The following is a 14041-nucleotide window of genomic DNA, read 5'->3' as shown; positions in this document are numbered from 1 at the left end:
TTATTTACAATTTTACAATATAGTTTCTACAACTATAAAATTAAAAGCAACGATGTTATTTTACATGTTTTTATGTATAATTCTTTTATATATATATATACATATATTATTAACTGTTAACATATCTTATTTTAATTTTTAACTACTTACTTCATGTTGACCCATGCCTTCTTCCAACCATTGGCATCTTTAACTGCTCCAAAAACGGCATTTAAAATAGCAGCTAGAGAGCTCCACTGTTCATTAAGACTTCGCGCACCATGATCTAACACAAATTTGTCATGAGCGAAATCTTTATGCTCTTCCATATGCTGGACGCTGGTCTTATTTCTGCTCCTTGCTTATTCGTTTTGACTTTAAATCTACGAACTCCATCATAAATATCTAAAAATTAAATAATAAATAAAGTATATTAAATCTTATATGTATTAATATGTATATAATTATTCATTTTGTTCACTGTTTCACTTGGAATTCATTTGTTTTTGGTACAAAAATGAAAATATGAAAAATAAAATACATTTGTTTACATTTGCTAAACACCAAACGCACTCTCACTATATTACTGCCACAATATTTTTGTAATATTAATTTTTTTTTTCTTTTTACTTTAAATGCAAAATTTATTTCTATCACAATTACTTAATTAATAAATAAATATGAATATTACACTAAATACGTACAAAATAATTGCTCAATTTGTTTAAAAAATAATATTTTCACTTTAAGCGACACCAAAAACCTAGTCGCCAAAAACAATCAAATTAGGAGAAATTTTAGTAGTTTTTAACGAAATTTAGCGATTGCCAATTTAGCAGAATATGAAATTTGGAGATTTAGCGATTTGTCCGGAAAAATCAGCTGTTTTTGAAAGTTGAGAAAATTAGCGAATAGAAATTAAGCGTAACGAGTTAGCAGAATCGCAGAAATCGCTAAAATGCATTTAAAGAATTTTAGCGATGGAGTTTTAGCGATAGCGATTAGTGGAATCGGCCTGCTGGTATTTAGTCAATGGTTCAATATCAACCACTATAGAAAACAATTCAGTGCTATTTTTTATGCTAAATTGGATGTTAATAAGACGTTTAACAGCAGATTTTTCGAAAGTTTGTTTTAAATTTTTATTATGTCTCTATGTAAATATATATATGAGAAAAATAAAGCGTACTACAACCAACTAGGTTTTCCATATAAAAACCTTAAACTTGTTAAAGTTGAAATTAATATCAAATGGCATACAAAAATCAAGTTAATAATTTTGCTAGATTGTTCTAATGTAATAAAAAAAACTAAACATTTTAAAATAGCTATCCATTTAAAAAAACATTAAAAAATCCAAATTAATTTTCCATGTAAAATACATAAAAAGATGCCATAGGATGAAATTAACGTTTAGATGAATTTCTTTGTGTATAATATTCTTTGTAAACACTCTGTTATCATAAAATAAAGTTTCTTGACCATTGCCATTAGATATATATAATTTTAATCCGCTAAATAAACGAACTCTTCTAATCGTCTCACCAAAACACCTACCGCATCAAATGTTTGCCCTTGGGATTTTTTGATGGAAATAGCAAATAGGGGTATGATTGGAAACTGTGTTCGCTGAATTTGATATGGGAGAATTAATCCATAATATGTATGTTAAATGTATTCATAGAATCAAGTTTCTTTTATTTCTCATTACTGCAGTTAATACTTTACAATAGCTGCGTTTCAGCAAACATGATCCGTTCAATTTTACATGCAAAACAAAAACAATGGGGTGAACCAGCAATTGATCTGGTTCACTTTCTGGTTCAATGTGGAATGTATGTAAAACATAAAAGTGGAACGTATTTTAATGCAAATGAGGTTGGCAATGCGATGCAACGGTGTAGTAAAATTATAAACAAATCTAAATCTATAATTTATGAAAATCAATTAATTTGAAATGAATATATAAACATTAAGTTGAATACATTTATTTAATTAAAACAGAATAATACATAAGGAAACAGGCTATCCAACATACACGTTTATAAAAAAACCATTGCAAACTGCTTGCAAGTTTAAGCTATATTCATGCTTCCTTTTGAAATAAACCTAATTGCTTTGGTGAGGTGCATTTATTTTAACATGTGTGCTGTCAATCACGAACGGAAATTTTGCAATTGATATACTCTAAACACTAGTTCTTTTAATTATTCTCCATACAGACGCTTTTGGTATGCCAAAACAAATACCAATTTCGCGAAAAGTATTTATATTTGCCATATACCATAAAAATATGTAAATTTCCTTCATTGCTCTCGTTCAATTGTGACCACCACGGTTATTTTGTATTTGCTGATTGGATTTTATTAACAAATCTATTAAAATATGAAACATAATTAATATATAGCAATTGTATATTTTATGCACAAATACCAATCAAATAATCTTTAACGGAACAATTATTGATCGTTTCCATAAAATTTCCACTATATCCATATTGATGCACTTCATCCCTTGAGCTTAATACACTTGGACTAGTGTTTAAAAAGAAAATGGAGGAGTCAGTTTTGCTCGATAATTCTAATAAAATCTGCAATTTCCATTTATTTACTATAGAATTAAATTTAAGTTTTTAAGTAAATACTAAATAAAAACTTACATTTCATACTTCAGACATTTCAACAGATTTTATTTATTTTCCAAGTTTTAGATTTTTTGTATTCAAAATTTTCTCACTTATTTTTTTAGCGCCAAAATTATTCACATAAATCAAAAAATTTTGTGCACAAACCCAACTGGCATATTTCATGCGTTGCCAATTATTTTCAAACGTGATCCGTATCGTTTCAGCAAAGATGATCCAGATCATTGAGCGGATCATGTTTGCTGAAACGCAGCTGTTGTCTGTTAATGGACAGAGTGGCCGTGAATTAAGACAACATTCGATTTGAATTAAGACCGTACTCAATTCCTCGTATGTCAATTTTTGGTCACCTATAATTCTAGCTAGATGATATTTAATGGATTTTACTCCCGATTCCCAGAGACCACCAAAGTGAGGTGAGCCAGGAGGGATGAAATGCCAACGTATACCTGTTTCAGCTAGATGATTCTGTATTTGAATCTTCTGTAAAGTGTTGTTTGCACCTGTAAAATTGGTACCATTGTCGCTATAAATATGATGTACTGAGCCACGTCTGCTTATCATTCGTTTGAGTACTGCTAAAAATCCTTGAGATGTCAGATCTGAAGTAAACTCAATGTGAATTGCCTTTGTTGCCAGACATACAATAATAGCTATATACGCCTTATGTGTTTTAATTCCCCAGAATTGAGAGCATTTATTGTGCAATGGTCCTGCATAGTCTATGCCGCAGTGTGTAAATCGCCTTGAGAAATTTACTCTTGGTGTTGGTAAACTTCTCATTAATTGAGATTGTCCATTTGCCTTCATCGGGAAACACTTTACACATTTATTGATGCAAGCTTTCACAGCGATTGTTCCACGAATAATCCAAAATTTATGCCGGACGTAGTTTAGCGTCAATTTTAATCTTCCATGAATCGTATTAATATGCGCCTGATTGATTATGAGTTTAGCCAAAGTACTTGATGTATGTAAAATTATTGGATACTTTTGGTTGTCAGATAAATCTGCATTTCTTAATCTGCTGCCCACTCTTAGTACTCCTGCACTGTCAACAAATGGGTTTAATGAACACAACTTATTACTTTTCATTAATTGTTTCTGAAGATTAAGCTGTCTGATGTCATCTGAAAAACATTTTTGTGCCTGATTCACCAACACAATTTTTGCTGCATCGATATCGTCTGCCGACAGATTGTCGATCTTTCTTTCGGATTTTTTTTTATGACAATTATAAACGAATCTAAGACAATAAGCTGTCACTCGAAGAAGTTTGTTTAATGAAGAAAATCGATTAATAATATTTTCATCTTTGGTAACGTCCACGACGGTACATATTGCAGATTTTCTGGTTTCCGGAATAAGATTCAAATCTATTACTTCATCATTTTCTGGCCAATTTCCTTCATCTTTTATTAGCCAATTTGGACCATGCCACCATAATATATTTGAAATAAGATTGTCACCATATACTCCCCTTGATGGAATATCTGCTGGATTATCTTTTCCTGGAACAAATCTAAATTGCCCTTTAAACGTATCCTGAATATACGATACTCTGTTTGCTACAAACGTAGTCCATCTATTTGGGTATTGCCTTAGCCAATTTAATACAATTTTTGAATCTGACCATGCAATAACTTTACTATAGGTAATCTTGTTATTCTTCTGAATGTAATTAATCAACTTTATCAATAGCACAGCTGCGCATAACTCCAATCGGGCTAATGATACCTGCTTAATAGGCGCAACTTTGGTTTTTGATGCTACTAGGGATATTGTAACCTTTTCTGCATTCATAACCTTTGTATATACAACTGCAGCATATCCTGCTTCTGACGCATCTGCAAATCCATGTAACTCGATTAAACTATTCTCTGAATGTTGTGTCCATCTTTTCATGGTTATTTTCTGAACTGCAGGTAATCTCAATTTAAATTCTTCCCATTGTGCCTGTAGATTGGGTGGGATCTCTGTATCCCAACTAATTCCTAGCATCCACAATTTTTGTATCATAATTTTTGCTTTAATGGTTACAGGTGACAACCAACCAAATGGATCGAATAGTTTTCCAGCATCACTTAGAATTGCTCTTTTTGTGTATTTTGAGCTGAATGACGTGGTATTTATTTTAAATTCAAATTGATCCAATTTAGGACACCATTTTATTCCTAAAATTTTAATCGCTTGGTCGTTGTTAAATTGCATCTCTAACCCTGGTTCAATGTCTTTTATCTGGATATTCGTCAACATTTCCGGTTCGTTTGATGCCCATTTTCTTAAGTTAAAACCTCCCTTCCGCAATAATTGGATTAATTCTTCTTGTACTTGTTTACACTCTTTAATCGTATTAGCGCCTCCCAAACAATCGTCTACATAAAATTTTTCATTTAAGGTTTCACTTGCCAAAGGATAATTAATTCTTTCGTCTTCTGCTAGGTTAAACAACGTCTTGATGGCAACATATGGTCCTGATGCAGTAGCGTATGTAATCGTGTTCAATCTATATTCTTTTACTGATTTTTTCCGATTGTTTCTCCATAAAATTCGTTGAAGATCTCTATCATCATGATGAATCAGTATTTGCCTTTTGTAACGTAGGGCTTGTCATCATAATACTGTTCAGTGATTGCCCTGATGTCGTTTTTGCGGACGCATCAAAAACCACTCGAAGTTTTGTTGTCGTGCTGTCTTCTTTAATAACTGCATGATGCGGCAAATAATATACCTTTGTCTTTGGTTTCTCATTAACTTCCTTCATATGACCCAGCTTGATATACTCTTGCATAAAGTTCACATACTCTTGCTTTAGTGCTGGATTCTTCTTAAATCGTTCTTTCAATGAAAAGAACCGTTTTAATGCCATCTTTCTGGATTCACCTAACGTTTCTCGATCATTTTTCAGTGGTAACCTAACGATGTATCGTCCTGTTTTATCGCGGGTGCAAGTTGAATCATAATGTCTCTCACAATGCCTTTCTTCTACTGTTCTTAAGTCTGCATTTGAAATTTCCTCTAATTTCCAAAACCGTTTTAAATACTCGTCGCTGTTTTCGCAAGCTACGGAGCATAACATTATTTTGTTTGTGATTGTACGCTCTACATCTAAAGGTCCTGATAATATCCATCCAAATAATGTGTTTTGAGCCATTGGAGAGTTGTCTGGCCCTTTAATTAATCCTTCTTTAAACACTTCTGGTAACACGTCCGACCCGATTAACAATTGTATTTCCTTTGGTTCAGCATACCAAGGATCTGCTAACTGCAATCCATCAATATGCGACCATTTTCCTGGCGTGAATTCTGCATTTGGCATTTTTGATGTGATTTTTGGTAACACTGTTGCTTCGATATGACAGCTCTTATTTTCATCATGTATAGATTGAATTTCTAATGAGCATTTGGCTATAACGCTTGTTGTTTGTCCATTGATACCTTTTACATGAGTTTGATAATTGGTCAATGGTGCTTTAATTGATCTTGCTAATTGTTCTGTTATTATACAAGATTGTGATCCTTGATCAAGAAGTGCTCGTATCGGATTAACTTGTTTTTTAGTCCTTATAATTACCATTGCTGTTGCTAGTAAAACAGTTTTTTCCTTTTGGATGTTGTACGACGCTGCCACTTCGGTCTCTGTGGTGTTCTTCAATGTTGGCATCCTCTGTTTACTTATGTTATTTGTGAATGTTGGTTTGCCCTTAACTTGTTCATGAATAAGTTGATGGTGTTTTTTGTCGCAAATTGCACATCTTTTTTTATTCAAGCACAACTTACTAAAATGCCCACTCTGAAGGCAATTAAAACATAATTTGGCGCTCATAATCTTTTCACGACGTTCCGGCACCTTCATATTCAGAAACTTTGAACATCGAATTAATTGGTGGTCACCATTACACACTAAACATAGCGTATGTATTGTATTTACATGCGTTTTTGTATTTACTGGTGTTGGTCGAAAATTATTCTTATTTTCGCGATTTGTGTCTCGAATTGCCTCCAATCCTCTAACTCTGCTCCCGATAAACTCGTATAAGCTGCTCAATTTTGGTATTTGTGTTGATGCCCCTCTTGAATGTTGGTATAATTTTCTGGTTTCACCATCTAATTTTGGAAGCAGTATCTGTATAATTAGTGTCCACATTTAAATTACGTATACCATATAACACTTCTCTAGAAGAATCCACTACTGTTTTTAAATCCTGTGCATTCTCGTTTCTTATAGCTCTGAGCGACAATAACTTATTGATAAGATTGTCCACAAGTATTGCTGGATTGTTGTATCTTTGTTTCAGTAGTTCAACTGCCGCTGTATAATTGTTCGCTGTTATTGTTAAATGATTGATAAGTCTGGCGGCTTCTCCCCGTAGACTTCCTTTTAAGTACTGCATTCTTTCTACATCCACTAGATTATGGTTTTGTTGAACTAACCGGTCGAACAATTCCCAAAATGGACACCACTCTTCAAATCTGCCATTGAATATTGGGACATTCAACGGTGGTAGTTTGATATTGTTACTTACGGTTGTTCTAGTTTCTGAAACGTTTTGACTGCGAACGTTCAGTTCTTCTTGTAACTGGATATATACTTCTTCGTATATCGATTCCAGTTGAATGAAATCTCCTTGGTCTATTTCATCATTGTTAAACAGACATTCATCGTTTAATTGTGAGATCTTTGCCCAACAATTCTTCAATTTTTCCAATTTGAACTGTAACGTTTCAATACTTTTCGTTAAGTCTATTGTCTCTTTGATCTGCAACAGACTTGTACTTAAGATTGCTAAACGTTTGTTCGTAATATCACATGGCCCGGTGATGGCGACTTCGTCATTGATACTTATGTCTTGATTCCTTGGTGACCGAGCTTCTTCTTGCCCTCTTATAACTTGATGCCTTGAAACTTGAGATTCCCTTTGCTCCATTTGCCTTATTATTTCCAATTCATTATTAAATCGATTTTCGATTTCATTCCGTCTTTGTTGTAACTGGCCATAGTAATTTTTTGTGATATATCATTGTTGTCTTCAAATGCGTTCCATTTCTGACGCAAATTTTCCAAACGAGTCTCAAAATACTGCTTTGAATATCTTGTAGAAGAATCCTTTTTAAAATTTATCCAGATCCTCTGGATCTCACCTTCAATGTCCTTTTGATGTTGGATAACTTAATCTATCTCTTCGATCTCCATGATGTCCTCTGTTAGTATTTGATTTGATTTGTTAAGCGCCTCGGTACACTTCTGCTTGTTTCACTTCGGTGGTACGTTTGCTTTCACTTCACTCCGATGTTAAAAGCCTCGGTACGCTTGTATTAACTTCACTCCGATGTTAAAAGCCTCGGTACGCTTGTATTAACTTCACTCCGATGTTTAAAGCCTCGGTACTCTTTTATTAACTTCAATCTTAGACTTAAGTCTCTTTGTTAGGTATATTTGAAACTCTTACCACTGGTGGGGGAAACTTTAAATATCCGGCTCGAAGGACCAAAAATGAACAAGAATGTTCATTAACAATCTTTATGTCCCTTACCACTGGTGGGGGGAAACAATAAAAGATTGGTGAGACGTTGATTTACTTTCAACAACTGATTTTATTTAAATTGATTTGTTCTTTTATACAAAATAAAATGCAACCGTAATTGCAAAACATACAATAAATAAAATAACTTATTACTTAATTCGCACAAATTGCTTAATAAGCAATAGTAATATAATAATAATAATAATTTTTACTTTTTGTTGATTCGTCAACCAAGAAATTAAGCAACAGGTGTGAGCGATTAACTCATGATCTAGTTCTTAATTTTTTGTTAATTCGTCAACAACAAAAATTTATTTTATTAATAGGATCAGCTTAATTTTTTATCTTTAATTACAAGTTAAAGTTAACCAAATTCTCAAAATAAATTGTTTTAATTATATATATTTTGGCAACAAACATATTTTTTGTGTAGCCCGTGCATATTATCTCTTTTAAGTTGGCGCAAAACTTATCAAACAATTGATTTAAGACCACTTACTGAATTTGCATTTTCGTACAAATTAGGGATGAAATTTACAAAAACCAACATTTTAAGTTAAAATACAAATAACGGAGACACATTTTTAATTTTCAGTTTAAATTATAAATACTTGACAACATACGTCACGATCTCAACGGGCCTATTTACACTATTAGCTCAGTATACACTATCATGAACTCTCATGAGCGTGAAATTTGTTTTGTTTTGTGTGAACGTATAAAATGCTTGTGTGTATTAGTGCAGAGCACAGAAATTGAGAGTATTCAGCATTAAAGGGTAAACATAAACATAACATTGCATATGTATGCGTGTTAAGCAATTTTCATATGTTATCTCAGCAAATTTCATTGCGTGAAATTCATGAACTCACATCACACCTCTAACATCACACCAGTTCAAAATCTAATCATGTAGACTTTACTAACAAAAGAGAAAATCAAATTTCATTATTTCTAAATAGCGTAAAAATTCCAGTTGCAAATTCTGCGAAATATCTAGGTATGACTCTAGATGCCAAACTGAGATGGAAGGTACACGTCAAGAAAAAATTAAATGAGCTAAAAATAAGATACAAAAAGTTAACTTGGCTTATTGGAAGGAGATCTAAATTATCTCAGCAAAATAAGCTTATGATCTATAAACAAGTCTTCAAGCCGGTCTGGCTCTATGGCGTCCAAATCTGGGGTTGTGCGAAGAAACATATAATAGATATGATGCAAAGATTTCAAAACAAAGCAATCAGAGATGCAGTTAACGCTCCGTGGTACGTGCGAAATTCTGATCTACATCGAGACCTAAAAATACCTACTGTCAAACAAGAAATTCAGAAGGCTGCTAAAAAACATTATGACAGGCTGAGACAACACTTAAACAGCACCATTCCAGCGCTACTTTGTGATGTCACTCACAGACGCTTATGCCGCTTCAAACCTAATGACCTTTTGAGGCGTTTCAACCAGCAAGGAGATGACTAGTTCGTATCTATATGCTCACCCTAGATAGACTTAGATAAATTTACTTGCAATAAAAAAAAAACCTCTTGTTAGTCAATATGACTAGTTGTTGTAAATTTAAACTCTTCATTTTGTTTAAATATAAATAAAAAAAAAAAAAAAAAAAAAAAAAAAAACATCACACCCTCTTCCCTCCCTCATCTATCCGTACCGATTTTCTACTTCATGTTCATGTTTTTTTTTGCTTTTGGAATTGAACCTGGGGGAAAAATCTTCTAAAGATACAAATAGCCCGTACCATTTGCATGCCCGATTCATGCACGACGCAATTGAGTCATACATGCCTACGGACTAATAAGTTCCCTACATTCTCAGCTCAAAGTCCTGGAAATCCCTGCAGTACGACCAATTAAGGTATAACTTCACAGAGCAGGTTAGAAGAGTACTTAGCGTGCTTTCACTCCGATTGTGTACTAAGTATTTCCTCCACTCTAACAGTGTTTATTCTTCTAGATATTATGCTCTTGTTGAGGCTCCACTCTTCAGTGCCTGCCAACTTCTGCATTACTACATTAGGAGATTTTGTCTAGTATCTACGAATCTAATACGGTCTCTAATTATATGGTCGGGCTCTCCATTTTATCTGGACAAAACTGGCAGTACGGATTACCTGCAAGCCTGAACCGGTAAAAGTATTCACGAAAGCAGCCATGCCCCGTAAGAAACTGCGTTAATTGAAATCCCAGGTCTTCAGATCCTCGGTTAATCCAAACTTTTATATTTGGAATTAATGAATACGTCCATCTTGATTTTTGGGAAGTTCATGTTCATGTTACGTTCATGATAGTGTAAATAGGACCAACGAATGCAAATATCAATCCTTTCAAAATTAGCAGCAAAATAATATTCACTATTTCAAACAAAATTGTGAAATCCAAGTAACTATTTTACATCCTTGGGTGCAAACGCAAAAATAGAAACGCACATTTGGTAGCAATGCTACAAATAGAATTTTAGACACTCGTGTGCGAAAATAATTTTATATCGCACAGTGCAGTGCGAGCATAAAAATTCTTACAAATTTGATTGTCAACATTTTTAAAAGTCAATCGCACACTTCAAATTTGTGTGCACATGGTTGTGTGCACAATCATCGCTTGGTGCAATGTTAAAAATAAAGCCGCATCTAAAATGTGTGTGCGCAGATTCGCTTACTTAACACCACAAATGTGAGTGTGCACATATAAAATATTAAATTCACTCGCACAGTGCAGTGTTCAATTTTGTGCACCACATTCCGAACTCTGGGCTCCCTGTTATGTTATATAGTATGTAAGAACCGTCAGTAGCGCAACCATAGTTATTGTTAGTGTAAATGCTATTAATATTTTTGGTATAGAAGATATTGTTGCGCCTTATGCAGTTATTACACATCAAGCATTTTTCTTAAAAATTTTTGTCGTCGTTTAAATGCATGCATGATTTTGTTTTGTAGTATATTTGTTGTTTTTTTCTGGGGCATGTTCAAGCTACTGTCGACTAATTTGATGTATAATAGCAAGCAACGGCAAATATTCTTGATAAAAGTTCTTGATGTATAATACGCGCTTAATACGCGCTTTATAGTAACAACTATAAGTGGATAATCTCACTTCATTTTAATAGATGGAGAGAGTTGAGCACTTGTAGACAGACCAAACTCATGTTACCTAAACCGTAGGCCAGAGAAGCGATAAAAGTGCTTAGCTATTCGCGGAGCACTCTAAGCTGGCTGACCTCACTAATTATTGGACATGGCAACTTCAAGTATCACATCAAAAAGATAACTCTTGCTGAGGAAGACACTTGCAGACTACGTCTAGAAGAAAAGGAGACAGCGGTGCATAAATTGTGCCAATGTCCAGCACTGGCAAGTAGGAGGAAGACTGTCTTGGGACACCATTGGGTTGGTGACGACTTGGCAGGAAACCTCAAGCTAAATGAGATACTTGCATTAACAAAAGATGTAGTTATGCGAACGGAAGCCACTCCAGCTTTAATTCAATAACAACATCCAAGAATCGAAGGACGAAAAATTACCCAAGTCGTTTCGTGGTCTACTTCGACTAATCCTTCACTTCAGTGGGGTCACTTGTTGGACAGTGCGCTGTCCCAACGTCCCACCATATATATATATAGTAACAACGATATTATGAATTATATTAAAAACATCATGTTGTTTAGTAATTAATCATTAATCACATTTTGAGTTTTTGTTAGGCTTTTTCTTTTGTAAGCATATCGCAAAAGAACAAATAAGGTAAATACCATTTTCGATGACAAGTCTGGATAATATGGAAATTTTTTCAAGCTTATACATATGTATGTATATGCAAAACACGTAATAAGATTTAAAGTTAAAATTTCGAAAATAAATAATTTTTTGTAGTTATTGGTGCCTTTTACCGGTAAAATAATAAACTGAAAAAGTGACATATTTGTTACGAACAATTAACGAAATCATTCGTTAACAGTTAACTGGGAATTTCATAGCAACTTCCAAAAGTCGTTCACAATAGACGAATTTTTAGTTTTGGCAACCATGGGATATGAGCTGCTTGTTAGTTAAGCAATTTCAAAAAGGTTGGACTAAATAAGCCAGCAGTGTTGTTGTTTCATATATTACTTTTAAAATAAGCAGTTGTTCTTTTGTGATATGCTTATAAAAGAAAAGGCCTATTATTATTTTATTAAATCTTATAAAATAGAATTATCAACTAAATTTAAATACATAACAATTACAATTGTTTAAAATAAATATATTTGTGGTGTATTACTTTATTTTAATATTAACGTACTTTGTTGACTTTTCATTATTATTTACAATGGCTTATAACAGTTATTTACTAGCACTTATTAACCTATTGAGTACCAGGCAAGTTCAAACTTGGAATTTTATGGTGAAATTTTCAGAAAGGTCTTATTTTACATTAAAAATATTCCCTGCAAAATTAAATTTTTTTTTTGAAAAGTAGTTTTCCGAAAAAGTGCCGTGTGGTCAACCACACGCTGGGACCCATAGCACATTTTTCTCTCTTCGATTGTACAAACATTTTTATATATGTTTTGTTCGCAAATATGGTATTTAGTTACTTTTATGGTGAAGTAAGTATCATTTTAAGTTGTATAAAGTACACGTAAGTATAAAATTCAATGTTTTATGCTTTCCAAATATTCATTAATCAAAAAATATATTTGAATTATTATATATGTATTATATTATGTAAAAAGAAATAAGTTCACTTGCGTCATGGTCTACGATCAATGTAATATTGTGTTATGGTTGTGGTAGAGGTGGCAGGATTGGCATGTTATGGTTGCAGGATGTTAGGATCGTCAAGTTATGATAGCAGGATTGCTATGTCTTGTTATTATAATTTGGAAGCAGATTTCCAGATAGAGACTTCTCAATTATTATCAATGTCCTGTTTCCTGAAAAGGATTCAAGGAATGCCTATGCGACCGGATATAGTGAAACGACCAGATATTTAGGAGGAAAGTATTACTAGGCTCTTCAGCTGCTTATTGCTCTGTCAGCATCTAAATGCCGCTTCAAAATGTTTTAAATAACAATAGTATAACAATGGTAATGCTTTAATTTGTGGAAAAAAACCCTAGTGGATAAAATAAAAATTTAAATATACTAAGTTTGTTATAATACTTTCATTAAAATTATAATTTTAATAAAATATATTATCTAAAAGTTTAGTTATATAAAACTAGGTGACCACGCGAACTTCGTACCGCGTAACAGTCAATGAATGTTATATTAAATTTTAGATTCATCAGCGATCGAATTTTGTGCTTGAATACACATGCAGTGATGTCGTGCCGATCACTTGATGTTTGTCCAGGAAGCAACATTTGAACAATTTGTTTCCATTTTGGATTACATAAACTAATTTTTTGATAGTTTCCTCACTTGATTTAAAAACAATCGGTATCTTAGAAGTAAGACTCACGTCTGTATTCTGAATTGAAAACTATGATCTTGATACCCACCATTCAATGGGTTTATCATTTTTATATCGAAGTGATATCCATTATCTTCTTGCCAAAACATCAGTGGGTATTGCAACGTGTCATATGAACGGTGTGTTTCACATACTTGTTGCAGTTGCCCAGTATCGCGATGTGTAAGCACAATATCGCGTGTGTTCAAGTTTTCTCCAACGATCAGGATTGCAACCTCATCTATTGTTGGAGCGTTAAATTTGCGTTCATGTGTTTCTGCTGGTCGTTTATCCGCTCTGATCACAACTTTCTAGTTATCATGTGGCATGCGCTCCAACGCAGTCTTGAACACCCTGACCAATGCATGATGTTCATGAAGTAGTTGCTGCAGATCTTGAAAAATTGCTATTTTCATTGCTGTGTTGATCTCTTGACGCCGTTCAAG

The 14041-nt window shown here is 33.4% G+C and overlaps 2 protein-coding genes across 2 annotated transcripts; both read right to left on the bottom strand.

Annotated features, from left to right (window-relative positions):
- Nucleotides 1-324: 324 nt before the first annotated feature.
- On the bottom strand, nucleotides 325-4879 carry LOC119665643. Its single transcript, XM_038074871.1, has 2 exons — nucleotides 3011-4879; nucleotides 325-384 (listed from the first exon to the last, which is right to left on the bottom strand). The coding sequence occupies exons 1-2, from the start codon at nucleotides 4877-4879 to the stop codon at nucleotides 325-327; spliced, it is 1929 nt and encodes a 642-aa protein (XP_037930799.1).
- A 313-nt stretch (nucleotides 4880-5192) lies between these two features.
- On the bottom strand, nucleotides 5193-6287 carry LOC119665642. The gene has a single exon (XM_038074870.1). It carries the CDS (start codon nucleotides 6285-6287, stop codon nucleotides 5193-5195), a length of 1095 nt encoding a protein of 364 aa, XP_037930798.1.
- Between the last annotated feature and the right edge of the window lie 7754 nt (nucleotides 6288-14041).

This window comes from Teleopsis dalmanni, chromosome 1 (genome assembly GCF_002237135.1).
Source record: "Teleopsis dalmanni isolate 2A chromosome 1, ASM223713v2, whole genome shotgun sequence".
NCBI classification, from domain to species: domain Eukaryota; kingdom Metazoa; phylum Arthropoda; class Insecta; order Diptera; family Diopsidae; genus Teleopsis; species Teleopsis dalmanni.
The sequence above is the reverse complement of the archived record's forward strand: the minus strand, read 5'-3'. Positions and strand labels throughout refer to the sequence as shown.